Here is a 16,267-nt window from a genome sequence, read left to right as displayed (position 1 = left end):
CTAGCTTTTCTATTCTTTGAACTTAGTTTTTCTACATACTTAAGTTGCCTATATTATATTGAAACTGCTAACATGTTTTTTTCTCCTCAGTAGGTAACAACCAGATGCAAAGAAAATCACATTAAGATTTATTGGCTTTTTATTGAAGCTCTCTTTGTCAAGGAGAAAAAAATTCCTCAGGAGGTGTGTCCATTTTTACTGTATTACAGTGACACCCTTCTGATTAGTTTCTGATAGTTGAAATAGCAGGTTAATTTCTTAGTTTAGCTTGATAAACCCAACATAACATAAGTTCATGCTCAAGTTTACAAAATTAAATGAGATAATTTATTAAATACAGCTAATCCTTAAAACCACATGGATAAGTATGTTGGAAAATTTTTAGATTTTCAATAATTAGAAAAAACTCGCAGACAAACCATGTAGCCTAGAAATATCAAAAAAAGAAAAAAGTATGTCACGAATATTAAACATGTAGGTACTAGCCTATGGCTTAAATTTTGGAGAGTCAGAGTTATACATGGATTTTCAGCAGTGGGGGTCAGCACCCCAATCCCCACATTGTTCAAGGGTAGACTATACTCTTTTATTCCATCTTTTTATTCAACTTACTGTTTAATATCAGTTATATACAGAGTCTTATAAATAGACCCTTCAGATGGATACAGTTCCTGCCTTTAAGGTTTTAACTCAAAGGAGAAGAACACAATAGACAACAAAAGCAAAATTATTTATGGAAGGGTAGGGCTTATAAGCAAGAGAGGAAGAGAGCAAGGAGAACATAGTGAAGCATCTCATTCCAGTAACAGCTTTATCTCTAGAACCTAAATTGATATAACAAATTTCAGTTAGTTAGAGATGTTAGTCTAGAATTCATCATAAAAGATTTTACACAAATTGATATGTACAAACTATTGTAAAATTTTGTCATTTACTATAGCTATGCTATAGTGTTGTAACTTGCCTGGAAGAATTCAGGGACATGGATCTAGATTAAAATGAGAAAAAGTCATTAGCTATTAAAAACTTTATGACTGAAAATGTACCTATTTGAGTACAGTTCTGCTTGAATGAAAAAAAACTTACTGATCCTTTTAGTTTTATGTTAGTACTACTTTATACTTTTCTTTGTTGCCCTATACCAGAATCCCTTTTTAAATGAGGTAACTCTAAAGTGGTAATTCTCAACTAGAATAATAAATACATGGCTTAGAAGCAAAGCAGTACTTATCTCCCTCTTGATTTGTCTTTAGTAGTATTTATTATTGAAATTTCATATAACACTAAAGGAAGGATATTTTTAGTTAAGCACTTTCTTGGAAAATTTTTATGTTGAATTAAAATATGTGTTGAATTCAATTATATCTCAGTACCCTTTGGAAAAATTTCCCATAGTAAATTAAGATTACTTTTAACTTAAACAATGAAACATTTAGATCTTATAGAGTATTAATAAGAAATTTATTAATATTGTAAATAGTGTGCTTAAGAAATAGTCCACGGGAATATTGTGCTTAGTAAATATTGATGTTAGTTTAAATCTCAAGTCAGATAATTTTTATTAGCATGTATATCTTGTGACTGCATGCAATCTTTAACATTTGACTAATTGAGTACAAAGAAATCAGGAAAATTTATGTCATAACTAGGATTATTACATTTTGGGGGTAAGATTAAATGCACAGACTCTTTCTTAATACCAATCACAATTGATTTTTGTACCTTGCTTCATTTGTAGTCTAAGACACTGGGATAGTAGACCTTCTACTGTGTCAAAGTTCAAACTGATCTAAGCAATAGAAGAAACTAATTTTTTCTAAGTGTTTACTGCTGTAAAAAGTCCCACCAAACCCTCACAGTAGTCCTTTAAGTAAGGTAGTTATGACCATGACCCCATTTTACAGATGAGAAAATTGGTTTCAGTATGTTAACTTGCTAGGATCTCTACACTAAGAAATAACTAGCTTTCCCAAGAAGAGCAGTTTCTTCCCAAGTCCATCTTCCATAACTTTTCACATGTTGGTATTCTCCAGTGTTTTGGCCCCATTTGTCTTATCCATGTTTAAGCAAACTTCTTTCACAGTTTGAGCTGCCTACCACATTCTGACAACTCTGAAGTCTAGACTTATAGGCCATTGATTACTTTAGAGTAATTCTAAACACCTATTTCCATTGACCTTTTTTCTATACTTCTCTCCCAGTATCTACATCCCAGATATCTCAAAATTCAACAGTCCCAAGTGAAACTTAAATTTCTCATGTTCTCACCTTTATTCCCAGCTTCCTCTGTGGGTCACTCCTTATCTGTAGCATTCTTCTCTGGCACATTTAACCACCTTCCCACTTACACTTGCTGCAAGCTAAAAACTCTTCATTCTTGGCATTTGCTTTCTTTTAAGTGAGTCCCTTTCATTTATCATCCCTCTGATCTTAACAGATTCTCTGTGCTTCTGTTGTTAAAACTATCATTTTACCTTATTTAATGCCTGCAACCAAGTATTTTCCAGTGTTCTACTATCTCTTCTCCTTTGCTTGTTTAGGTCACTCTTTTTTTCAAGACCTATCTTGAATATTACTGTCTTGACTGCTTACTTACCACCCCCAATATACACCACTCCAAAAAAAAAAAAACCCAAGAAAACAAAAAAACATATTCAAGTGGTTACACTAAGTTTCATAAAAGTCTTTGAAGCTAAATGATGAAAGAAGAAAGCCCCCTGAGAGAAACTTGCCTTAGGATACTTGGTAAATGTGAGTTAAGGCCAAGCTGCAACATTTATTTGCTAATTTTACATCTAGAGATCTTACCACTGGTGGACATTTTCTAACTTTATATTCTTACAACCAGTATTCACTGAGTGTTGAACATCATACAGAGACAGACCAGAATTTATCATTTTTTACTAAAGTGTCACCAGAAAGAATTACTGAGATTTGGCTATCTAGTAAGTAAGAGGCGAAGTTTGTTCAGTATTTATGACCTTTTGCCTCCAAAGGAATTGGGATTACCTAGATATATGAATTAGATTATTAGGCAGCAAGAACATGTGGCAAGTTTAGTTTCAGACTGCAAATGAGGAATGATGTTACTATTTCCCTGATTATTATTTTCTTTATAGTTTAGTTAAAATGATAGTATTACCATGCATTAGATACCAAGGACTGCTTGGAAAGAGTCAATTTTGCCAATAAGTGTAGGAAATTGCTTTGGAGGTGATCCAGTACAGCTATAGCTATATTATAGCTAGAGAAGCCCCAGAATCAAAGTAGCAAGTGATATATATAGTTAGGACTCAAATTCAAAGTACATACTATTCAGGCGCCCAGGCTTCTACAGCATTCTTCAGTAGATGGCTTATCAGCCTCATGGTACCTTTTATAGAGCACACAGAGCTTTGTCTAGTAGTAGATGGATGCAACTCCTGTAATACAACCTGTGTGATTAGTGCCATAAGGGTAGTGTGAGGCATGACTACACTCTTGGGAGGGTTAGAAAGCTTTTACAGAAGAGAAAGTATTTGAGCTGAAAGCTGTAAAATAATGACAGAATTTCCACAGAAGTATTTAGAGTGAGAACAGTATGAGCAAAGAGAGTAAACCATGGAGGGTGTCAAGGAGTTTAGGATATCCAGTTTGAAAGTTGAGGATAGGGGGAAGAATGTAAAGCATTAGAAAGAAATTAGTAAACTAGTTCATGATTTTTCCCCCTTTGGCCCACTTTTATGTCACTGCTGAAGTATTCTGGGTTACTTTTAGGAGTGTTAGATGGATTTAGCTATATAAAAAGGTTTTTATAATAGGCCCACTGCTGGGTGCAAATTTATTCAATGTTTATTGGTCTCTGAAATGAGCTGCAAATCTTGAAAGTTTTACATTTTTGTTTTATTTCCCTTGACATAGTTTTCTATCATGTTCTTACTCCAATTTTGTTCATTTTCATACACTTACACCCTGAAATTTTCCTTAGCTGGTGTAAAGTGCTATTAATTCCTCATAGTCAAAGAGAAGGAATGCTATTGTTAACCATTTAAAGGAGAATTGATCTTTACTGTAAAATGGCTGTTAATAGTCCTTTCCCTAGAAAGCTTTTTAAAAATCTTTATGCTTTTCCTAACATAGCTAAAATAGTTTGCACTCTTGTGTGTTTTTAATGTCTTCATTCGTATTAACAATTCCTACTGAACTTTCCCTTTATATTTAAATTTTGTACTTCCAGGAAAGATAATTTTACAGTGTTGAAAAACGTAGATCTTTTACTAAATTAAAGTGTACTCTAATCTCTAAATTCTGATTTTTTAGCTATCCTAGCAGACTGAAGGAATGGTTTTAGAATATCTAGAATGAATACGTGGAATTGCATCTTCTACTTTGTCAGGTATCAGTTGGCAAAATGTAGAAATCCTTTCTAATCCCTCTCCCCTTTTTATTCTTAGGTACCACTGTACATCTCAGTCTAGGTAATTGTCAGTCATACATTTTTTTCCCAGTCTCCAAGAAGTAAAAATTAAAGTAGCCAGGCCTGTAGTGTCAAATTTTTAATTTGGGATTAAGCCCCTTGGTATATATCCTTCATTTGCCAGTAATGGATTATGCTGTCATCATATTACCTATTGTTGCTGTGTAAAACAATACAGTGAAATCCCTTTCAAGAGAGGCTGCTCTAAATGTAAGTACAGCATTTGGGAAAATGCTGTCCTCCTACCCCTTTCTCATACCCTTTCTATTTCATTCAGACCCAAAGGAAGGAAATAACTTTTTCTTCCCATCAAACCTTACCTAGTGTTGGTCTAATAAGAAATAAAAAGCTGGTTGAATAAGCTCATTTATCTAGATAAAGAAGTGATTCTGTGTCTTTAACATTTAAGTATTCAACTTGAAATAATAGAATATTAATTAAATTTTCTTAGTTTATTTGGAATATTTAGGTTGTAATGGTAAAATGGCTGTGCATATTTCACTTCTATATCAGACTCCAGTTTTTCTAGATGAAATTTTTAAATCTTGAGTGTTTTAATGGAAATAGTTTTAGTTCTGCTAGTTTTTATTTCCTTAGAATGTGGCTCTACAAGAAAAAACTACATCAGAATTTTACTACCAAATACTAAAATAATTCCCCCAAAACATCCTAACTTGAAAATGTAAATATATCTGGAAAAAGAAGGTGAAGTTAATATTAACCTTATCTACACCTTCTTTGCAATGCATTTGTAATTTAACATTTTTATTGTGTAAGATTATTTAGCCTATTGTATCATAGATTTTTATCACATACATTTACTGTTTTCTTACCAGAATTATTTTGAACAAAAATATGCTGGGAATTACAATCATTATTTACATCATTTTTTTTTTTTTTGAGAGGACATCTCTCATACTTATTGATCAAATGGTTGTTAGCAACAATAAAATTCTGTATAGGGGACTCAATGCACAATCATTAATCAACCCCAAGCCTAATTCTCAACAGTCTCCAATCTTCTGAAGCATAACAAACAGGTTCTTAGATGGTGAACAAGTTCTTACATAGTGAATAAGTTCTTACATGGTGAACAGTGCAAGGGCAGTCATATCACAGAAACTTCGGTTTTGATCACACATCATGAACTATAAACAATCAGGTCAAATATGAAATATGATTATTTGTTTGATTTTTATACTTGATTTATATATGAATCCCACATTTCTCCCTTATTATTACTGTTTTTTTAAATAAAATGCTGAAGTGGTAGGTAGATGCAAGATAAAGGTAGAAAACATAATTTAGTGCTTATTTACATCATATTTTAAGTGGTTATAATTCATCCTAAACCAAGGAGATAAATTTTACAAGTCACAAATACCATTTATATTGATTGTTGTTTCATATGTTGAACATAATGCCTTTTAGAATGAAATAGTTCCTAAAGAAAGTGGAGTTGTTGGCCCTTCTTCCCCCCTTTCTCCCTTTACTGTTTTCTGTCTGCCATCTTCATTTCATTCTCTACAGGGTAATAACTCCTTCACAAGTCATTTTCATTTTGGAATGTGTTTTTTCAGTATTCTACAAAGTGTAAGGAAAGTAGTGTTCTATCCCTGTCCCCCATCTGCCTACCTTCCCAAAGAGATGACCACTTTCTTTGTGTGTGTGTATCCTTCCAGTTTTCTTATGCATAAACAAGCAAATAAAATATGTATGATCTCCCCCTTCACACAATGGTAATATACATACATCTGTGCCTTTACTTTTAATGATCTCCAGGATATATTTTCCCCACTCAGTACACAGTAAAGCATTTTTGTGGGTTGTTTTATAGATGGGTAATATTCAGTTGAGTGGATGGCTGTACCATGATTTATTAACCAATTTTCTATTGATAATCAGAAGCCTTGCTGTTAGAAACAGTGCTGTAAAGAGTAGCCTTATAAATACATTATTTCCTATGTATGTAAAAATATCTATAGGATAAATTCCCAGATGTGGAATTACTGGCTCAAAAGTGAATTAAGTGTGTGTTTGTGTATATAGAATTGTGTTAGATGTAACCAAACTGCTGCCTATAAGGGTTTATATCTTTATACCACTTGTAACAGCACTGTATGAGAAGGCCCGTTTCATACAGCCTTACTAATAGTGTATTAAATTTTCATGTTTGCCAGTCAGTTTAGAGAAATGGTATTACATTGTAGTTTTAATCTATTTTTATTATGAACCAGATTTTGAGTATTCTTTTCATGTCTTTTCTTGTCAACAGTCCATGTGAATTCTACCCATTTTTCTATTGGGTTTCTAGTCTTGTAGATCTCTAGAAGTACTCCATATTTTAGGGAAATTATTGAACAAATTTTTTTTCTCTGTTTTGAGGCATATAATTAGGCTTCTTCCACTCTAAAGTATTAAAGAAATTCTTCCTAAATGGGTTTTTTTTTAAAGGCTGTTAATGCAGTTGATGAGGGTCTGAGGTAGGAGAGGGACTTTGATGAATTGTGTATACAATACATTTGTATATACTCTTTGATTTACTTCTTACCATGTTCATATCTTTTTTTAACTTTTATTTTGGAATAATTATAGATAACATAGAAGTTGTAAAAAAAAATGTACAGGCAGGTCTTATAAACCCCTTCACCCAGTTCCCTCCCAGTGGTAACATCTTACATGAATATAGTATGATCCAAAGTCAGAAAATTGATATTGGTACAATCTACAGCATGTATCCTTTGTCCTTTTTAAATATTGTTTTCTGGCCAGGATTTCAACCTAAAAATAATTAGATGAATGTAAAATATGTTGAGGGCATTGGTGAGCAAAGTTTTTATAGATACTAAAAATGAGTGTCAATTCTTTTATAAATATTTAGCTGATTTTTAATAGTTCCTTGGTAAAAAGCTTCTTTCACACCATTGAGAAAATAGTAACATTTAGTTTTTTGAGTGTTGGCTTAGCATGAATAATAGCTTTTATCATCCACAAAAATCACTTATTTTGTGTCACTAATAATAAAAATCTCCACATGAGGCATTTGTGAATTTTTTTAATCATGAAATTAAGCTGTTTTTTGTTTTTACATTTATAGAACTTAAATGGTCACTAATTAGAATATATAAAATTTTGAGTTCTTAGCTAAATTTATTATTAACTTTGATAGTTTCATTCTTAACTGTAGAGGTTTGCATTTGATAAGTCTATATGAATTTTATCTACTTAGGCTCCTTTTTTGGAAAGAGAAGTATATTTGCTGTTAACTAAAGTGTTAAGCTGTAAATATTTTTTAATTCCTCTTACAGAAGAATGATGATTTTTTTTTCTATTTAACCTTGATAGGCTTGCTGAGTTGTAGATTCACTAGATTTATCTTTTTCCAATTAGCGACTTACCAGTTCTTTCTAAAAGATAAAATATGCATTTCTTAGGTAAAATGTTACCCAGGTTAGAATTAATGCATTTTAGTAGTGATGATATTATAGAGCTTATTGTGGGAGAATGCGGGGTAGGGGGTCAGTGGATGAAAGTTGTAGATGATTTACTGAAAACAGTATATGATTCCTAAGGCCTAGCCTCTAAGAAAGATGGTAGTATCTACTTGTGAGTTTATGAATAATCATTTTCACCTGGTTTGGGTATGGGGCCTTGAACATAAGTATATCATATTTGCCAACTCAAAGAAGTTTTTTCTTCTTAATCATTTTTCTTACAAATGATTTGATTTTGTAATTTGGGAGATTCCTATAGTGGACTCTAATTGTGATTGTGACACAGCACACAAAGTTAGAAGGGTCTTAGATCAAGGAGGATAATTGTTTTTACAATATTCTGCATATAGATATATATAATTTTAAGATATCTTCAGTTTGCTAACCAAGAAAACATTTTAGTTTTTAGCAAATAGGTAAACTGTACTGCCTGTATAAAGATCACTAAGCAAGTGCCTTTTCCAAGAAGTTACCTTCCTGTTCTCAGAGCTGGACCTCTTCTAGGAATGTGCTAGATAAGATAAATGGCATATTATGAACATAGCTTAATCTTTGGATCCATGCTCATGGTTTCACAACCAGCATTTGGTGCCCAGCTAAAGCACTCTTCATTTATACCTCTTACTTGTTTAAGACTACCATATTGGTGTATTTATTGTAAATCAGGCTATTGAAAGCAGTGGTTCTCAATCTTCAGTTTCTATCAGAATCCACTAGAGGAATTATTAAACTAGATATCCTAAGTTCCATTTCAAGAGTATCTAATTCAGTAGGTCTAGGGTGGACCCAGATATTTACATTTCTAACAAGTTCCCAGGTGCTGATGCTACTGGTCAGGCACTGTACTTTGAGACCTGTTGATTTATCCAAATTCAAAAGTTTTTAATGGCTTCCTAGTCCGAACCAATAATTGTTTCGAGTCATATTGACTCTTTCAGTGTGCATTTAAGCTCCTATGTGCCAAGCACTGTGTTCCCTTCTTCACCGAGGTAAAGATAATAAGGAACTTCTGTCAAGGAGCTCAGTCTGATAGAGTTGAGTTAACAGGAGTAGTATTAGTTAAACTCATTTAATCTTCACAGGAGTTTTTTGAATTGGGGCATATAATCCTTATTTTAGATTTAAAAACCCTGAGGTCTAAAAAGGTTAAATTCCAAGAATTCATGCAATGAGTGTATAGAGGAGCCAGAATTTGCTATTCTGCTTTCCTGGTTATGCAATATAAAAAATTTGTTAAGATTAGTGGAGTAATTGGTTCTACCTTAGGAAATCAGAAAGCACTAAAGAGAATGTACTGGAGCATCTTAAGGAACAAGTAAAAACCAGATGAAGTGGAACCATGAGCATTTCCAACTAACGGAGCAATTTCTCCATGGAAACATGAGAGAACATATATTTCAGAATGCAAATAGTATGTAAGACCATAACACAATAGGCCAGATGGACCAGATGGAGTAGGAGAGGAAAGGAGACCACAGTAAGTAGAGGTCAGAGTCATGAAGGGTTTTTTTTTATACCGGACTAAGAAATTTTTCAGGTAGATTTTTTTATTCTTTCATTTACCTCTGTAAGCCAGGGGTTCTCAAAGCATGGTCTATCAGGCAGTAAAGTTAGCCTCACCTGAAAACTTGTTAGAAATGCAAAGTCCTGGGCCTCACCCCAGACCTACCAAATCAGAAACTGAGGTGACCAGAAAGTTTGAGAACCACTGCAGTAGGTTATAGAATTCTTAAATAACGGCCTTCAGAATATCCAAAGGTATCATTATAATGATAGTAATTTTGTGACTGATTTAACTCTGTTAAAGAACAATGCCTAACAAAATTGAAATACTAATACCTTTTAACAGACACTGTCTTCAACATAATCCTTTTATACTTTGCATACCTGTTCCTCTGTTGCTACAAGATTTCTGAATCAGGACTAGAGTTTATCATCAAAAAATAGGATACTAATTATTGTTCCTTAGTTAAGGGAATGGTTTGGAAACTACTTTTATTTTAATATCAAAAAAAATGAAGTAATAAACCCTTTTTTAAGGATCTGGTGTTTTTTTGTTTTATTACTTGTTAAAATATAAAACTGATGTTAAAGCTAGCATTTAAGGTGTTCTATTTAAAGCAATGTTAAAAGAATTGAATATAATAAAGTCATGAAATGACTAAAACTAATTCAGTTTTTCCTTGATATATTATTAAAATATAGAAAGTACAATCTAGGATTCTCAGGCCAACTCTAAATGCATATCACTATCTTTTTTGCCAAACTGGCCAGTATTTGGTGAATATATCCACATGATGTCTGGACTGAACTTTACATGGAAGCCTTATGGTTTATATAGTTCTGTAGTTTACAGTTACACATAGCAATGCTTTGCATAGCTTTCTGCAAGCAGTTAAAGAATAACAGAGTATTTATTAATGATCTATACAGTTGACACTTTGAACAATGTGGGGGTTTGGGGCACCATCCCCTGCAATATCAAAAATTCATATGTAACTTTTAACCCCCAAAAATCTTGACTCTTAATAGCATATTGTTGACTAGAATCCTTACTGATGATATAAACAGTTAATTCATATTGTATGTTGCATGTATGAAACACTGTATTCTTAAACTAGAGAAAAGAAAATGTTTTTCAAATTGTCACAGATCTCTAAAAATTTTTCCAGTATATTTATTGAAACAAATCTATATGTAAGTGGACTCACACAGTTCAAACCCATGTTCTTCAAGGGTCAACTGTAAATGCTTTTCAATTAGGTATAAAGAAGCCCCTTTTCATTTTATAAATAGGAGCAGCAAAAAATGAAGTAGTGCGCTTTATTAATGTGGCTAATGCTCGGATAAACAAGCTTAGTGTTTCCCCTGTATTGATTAAGCGTTTCAAGGATTTAAAAGTAGAAAGTCTGTTGAGGCATTGACACCAACCCCTTTGTTTTACAGATGAGGAAACTGAGGTCCAGGGAAGTAGCAGAGCCAGAATTATAATCAGATCTACTTGGATTAAAATATAAAAGTCACCACTGTGACTTTGTATGCCTCAATCTAACATTGAGAGTCTACATCATCTAAAGTAAAATAGTCTTCAGATACATTAACACCTAAATTTTCTTAGGTGGGGTGTACTTTATGAAGAGTATTTAGTAAAGTTTTGTGTAAAAATTGTTAAAAGACTTCTTTTCCTGCTGATATAATAGATTATGAAGTATCAGATTCGTCTTTACAAGCAAACCTAATAACTGTTCTTCAAATTTGGAAAAACCCAAAAGAAGGTAGATCCTCACTACTCTTATGTTTAAGACATAGAAGATATAAACTGCCAAAGAAGACAGCTATTCAGTCTTCTTTGTTATCACCATACAAATGCTAAGGTGATATTTGAACTTGGGATTTACTTAAAAGATAGACTACTTCCAATTATTTCCAGGAAAAACTGGTCTAAACCACATACTTGGTAGGTGATTTTCACCAGCTACTAACCTACAGTCAAAGCATGTAGGTCTGCCAGAATGTTGAGTTGCTTGTTAGCCAACCCTGCAAGTGTTGTTTGCCCAAAAGCTCTTTAAAAGTCGGTTCTAAAAATTTTAAAACCAGGTATTAAAATAAAATCTATGGGAGAAAAACCATCATCTGACTTCTAATGCAATAAATAACTGTATGAAAGGCAATTAGAATACCTAGTTGGTAAGTGAAGAAATTTAATGTGGCGAGGGTACAGCTCATTCAAAGTATATCTTTTTAAGTTCACTGAGTGGAGAACTAAACAGAATTGGGAATTATTTTTAAAGTAGCATATGTATGTCGTAGGCAAATTAGAAAAGTTTAGAAGTCATCTATTTACTGAGATCCTCATTTTCAAAATGAGAGCTCTGAATACTGAAATTGTGAGAATAGACTTAAGCTATTTTAAATTAGTATTTTTGGTTTTAAGTAAAACACAAGTGTTTTTAATTACTTTAAGAGTTGGAAGGAAGGATACATTTTTTAGAATAATTTAATGAAATATTCTAATTTTTTCCAGTGCATCTGGGGGAGGTGGTGTAGCCATTGACAACAAAATAGAACAAGCAATGGTAAGTAAAGTTTATAGCCCTCTTGTTTCATAGACCATTGGTTGCATGAAGTAGATGGTTTTGATTCTAAAAAACAGACACCTAATTTCTTTAAACCAAGATGACAAAAGTATATTTTTTGATACTGATATTTAGTGGGAGGTACTAGAACATGGAGAATTTTTAGGCTAGAAATACCAATGGAGTAAATATTTTCCCCATAAAAACATCTCACATTTTGTTCATTTCCTCTATAAAGGCCATTCTGGGGGGAATTTGTATATAATCCAAATGTATTTTTTCCCTCCCGAACAATTCAGCATCAAAAATAGTTTAGAGAGAAAAGAGTATTAAAAAGATTTTCAGCTGGAAATCTTTTTCATCTTTTGGCATTTACAGATACTGTTTTACTCAGTTTTAATAAATAGACTTGTGTTGATTCTGGTTCTGATTTCTGATATTACTATCAAAATTTTTTGCTACCTTAAAAATAATGCTGTTCATATTATATAAAATATTTTGGTTCAAGTTTAGTAAAACTGTAGATAGGCTATATAAATAAGGACTGTTAGACTCAAACTATTTTTTAAACATCCAGTGGTTTTAAAAGCTGGAAATTGCAGGTCACTTTCTCTCTTAAAGCAGTGCTATAACTAGGTTAGAATCAGCAGTTTCATATCCTTTGTTCTCTTGGTCTAACATCTAAGCATGTGATTTTAAATTTTTTTAATTCTAAGGTTGTAATTGACAATTAAAGAGCTAATATTTTTGGAAATCACTCCAGACTTTGAAAAGAATCTCCTGGGCTTGCCACACTAGTTGGGAACTGGATTTTTTTCCACCCCATGTCCCTTGAGTTCAATCAAGATACAGTAGGAACATTAAAAGCAGGAGCAGGAAAACAAATATAAAAATGCCTTGTGTTTATAAGGCACCAGATAGGACAGAACCAAATAGCAACAACACCTTTCCCTTTCACTCTTTTTGACATTCCTAATTTTGTTTTTCACAGGATCTGGTGAAAAGCCATTTGATGTATGCAGTAAGAGAAGAAGTGGAAGTTCTAAAGGAACAAATAAAGGAATTAGTTGAAAGAAACTCTTTACTTGAACGTGAAAATGCACTGTTAAAATCTCTTTCAAACAATGATCAATTATCCCAACTCCCAGCCCAACAGGCCAATCCTAGTAGCACTTCTCAACAGCAAGCCGTGATAGCACAGCTTCCACAGCCAACGCAACCTCCACAGCAGCCGAATGTCTCCTCAGCATAGAGCTTGCTTTTCTCATTAAGAAAAAACTGAAAGCAATCTATCCTTGTGTGCCACTGGTGTTCTTTCCACTTTATACGAAAGCGAGTAGCCATGCTTTGGTTGTGTGTTTGGCCTTTTCAGTATTAGACAATCATTCTACAAGAGCTTTTCCTCTCTTTGAGATGTCGTGCAGCATTGTTGATGTCCAGTTTCACATCATGAGTACACAAGGAGAATAATAGCTGGGGTTTATTATAGCAAGCAAAGTCTGCATTTACCTGGTGCACATGAGTGGGGTCTTTCAAGAGCTTTGGTGGCTCTCCCATGTTTCCTATTACCCATGGATATACCCTGAGCCTTCCTATCACATTATAAATAACAGTTCATCTAAAGAGCCACTTTTCTTTCAGTATCAGTACAATTTGCCTACGTAACTTTTCATTTATTTGTGTTTTATTTATTACAGGGCTGCTATTTTCATAATTACATGAACAATGTCACAGAACTTTTTTAAGTTTTTGAATAATTATATGTATCAGTAAAGGAGTTGAAAGACAGGATTGCATTTAATAGATAAAACGTTTAGGCAATAATTGAACAAAAGAATCCTGGCATATTTCTAACACTAATGGCAATTTACCTTCGGTATTTATTTTCAGTAGTAAAGACCCAGCTTGAATGTAAATTTTGTATAATGTAAGTATGAAGAACATAGTGCAACTGTACAGGTAGTCACCAGTTATTGTGATATAATGAATAATTGGGCTATTTTGATGAAGAAAACTTTGTTCATTTGTTTCTACTTTCTATAGAAAAATTGCCACAATTCCTCTGCTTTTTGACATTTCGTATGACTTTTTTTTTTCGGGTGGGAATAAAAAGCTGTGAAATTGTTCAACCTACTTTGTAACCAAAGAAGCAAAGCTGTGTAATGGAGTTCTTTTTTTTTTTTATAATGCACATTCTTTATTTTTATTTAGTGTTTTCTCGGTCACAATTTTCTTTGCTGTCTAGCATGATCTGCATGACCTATAATCTTTGAACCACTTTCGTACCTCATGTTTTTATCCAGCACTCTTATTGTAATATGTACTAGTCTGTGAACAATGTCAAATAAAAAAGAACGAACAGGTAGTATGGTGGAGCTGAGCTAGTGTACTATACACTAGTTGTAAAAAAAAAAAAAAAATGAAGTGAGCCATCTTTTGTTCATTTAAAATGGTGTTTTGAATTTCGTATGCAGAAAACGTTTTGTTACATTGCAAAATTTTAATGTATTTAATAAATGCAACATGCAGATTAAGTGCAGTGTATACTGAGTATTTAAATTAAAATGTACATTTCATAAATACAGTTTCAAGAGAAAGCATCATTTTGTGTATACTAACACATTAAGTGTATGTCAGAAATTGATGTATAAATATATATTTTAACACATTTTCTGAAATTAAACTGCAGTTTTGAAATATTTGGCTCTATATGTGTTCAAAATTTAACTTAATTAGACTTGTATTTTCACAGTTCCATATTCTTTAATGAAAACCTGTTACTAATAACTTAATCATAGTTCTTAAATTTTCAAAGTAAAATAATTTAAAGAATGCAGAAATGGGTGAGCAATATTTGTACTCAGTATTCATACTATGTCAGTGACATTTAAGTTGGAAATCCTTGTCTACCAAAACTTTTACTTGAATTCAGAAAGGTGCCTGTAGAAATTAACATGCTCTGTATCTATTGCCAGCTAGCTAGTCAGGAGTTAATGAGAAACAATAGTTAGCTCTCCATGTTAAATGAGGATAAATAAGTGTTCTTTATCTTTTTAAAATAAAAACTTAATCAGATTAGCCACAAACTAAATGCATAAATCTGGGGTATATGTGGGATTACCAAATATTTTATATCCTAGGTATGCTGCAGGATATATCTTTCAAAATAAAATTTTAATATTAATAATATTAGAAATAACTAAAGGAACTAAGTACATAGGCTTGAGAAAGCACCCTAAAGATGTGGAGTAAGATTTTAAGCGGAGCCACCACAGATTGGATAGAAAGTGAAAATTCCATGTTGGAATGTTAACCAAAAGTTTCTCCAGGTGTGCCCTTCAAGTGTGAACAGTGTGATTTAATACAGGCAGAGAAAAACTAGTATTTGAAAAGGTTGGGATTTTGTGAAAGTATAAATTTTGGTTCTGGAGATAGGAAAACACTCTATAATGTAAAAGTCACAAGGGAAATGATTAATATGTTTAAAATGGTAATTAAAAGCGATTATTACTACTTTTACATAAATCACAGTAGAAAATATGGATAGTTCACAGAAATGGCAGTTTCTGAAGTTTCAACCTCTGGTAACCTAAGAAATGCAAATACTTAAATTGTTATTTGTCTTTTAAACAGCAGAACCTAATGTAGAAAGGCAAGTGTTCTGTGTACTTCTAAAAGGTAATTTGGCAATATGTATCAAGAGCCTTAAATATTAATAAACTTCTGAGTTTAATGATGAGAAGATGCGGTGCAGTTTTGAAAAAAACGCAAAATTATGATAGTGCCTCTCCTCTGCTCTTCCATTCCCCTACCTCCTTCCCTTTGAATCCATCCCCCACAAAAATAGCTATGAATGGACTTTACATAAACCTACTCTCATGAGGCATGTCCCCCATTCCAAAGTCAGGGACAAACTTTAGGAAATCTGTTGTGCTTGGCAGCATCAGACATACTGTATTTGAAAACAAAATCAAGCATTCCTTCAAGTGATTAATTTGTTTAGGATCTTAAGTAAATTTCAGTTTGACCTTGGAGTTGTAGGGTCTCCTCCACACAGCTGGAATGTTAACTTACTGAGATGCTAGTTTGGGGGCACCATCTTATAGGAATGCCATCTATAATTTCCTCAGGGCAATATCCGTAGACTAATTTCTGTAGGCTTACTATAGCTGACCAAAAATCATAGGTAGAAAATTTTGACAGAGCAATTGTGACACAATTCTGACAGAGCAATTGTGTCT

General features: G+C 32.9%; 1 protein-coding gene across 4 annotated transcripts in view; it reads left to right on the top strand.

The window, feature by feature from the left end:
* The window catches only part of TSC22D2 (TSC22 domain family member 2), a 91,657-nt gene that overhangs the window by 30,631 nt on the left and 44,759 nt on the right, over nucleotides 1–16,267 (top strand). For 2 of the 4 annotated variants that reach the window (XM_017654870.3, XM_037008254.2), the window contains 2 exons: nucleotides 11,975–12,026; nucleotides 13,018–15,768. The exons of 1 other annotated variant lie outside the window; for it this stretch is intronic. In XM_017654870.3, coding sequence (XP_017510359.2) covers nucleotides 11,975–12,026; nucleotides 13,018–13,278 — 313 coding nt within the window. In that variant the 3' untranslated portion in view covers nucleotides 13,279–15,768. Of the gene's footprint in view, nucleotides 1–11,974; nucleotides 12,027–13,017; nucleotides 15,769–16,267 lie in introns of those variants that run through there. One more of the 4 variants, XR_005058500.2, reaches the window with a different exon arrangement.

This window comes from Manis javanica, chromosome 3 (assembly GCF_040802235.1).
Source record: "Manis javanica isolate MJ-LG chromosome 3, MJ_LKY, whole genome shotgun sequence".
NCBI lineage: Eukaryota > Metazoa > Chordata > Mammalia > Pholidota > Manidae > Manis > Manis javanica.
The sequence above is the reverse complement of the archived record's forward strand: the minus strand, read 5'-3'. Positions and strand labels throughout refer to the sequence as shown.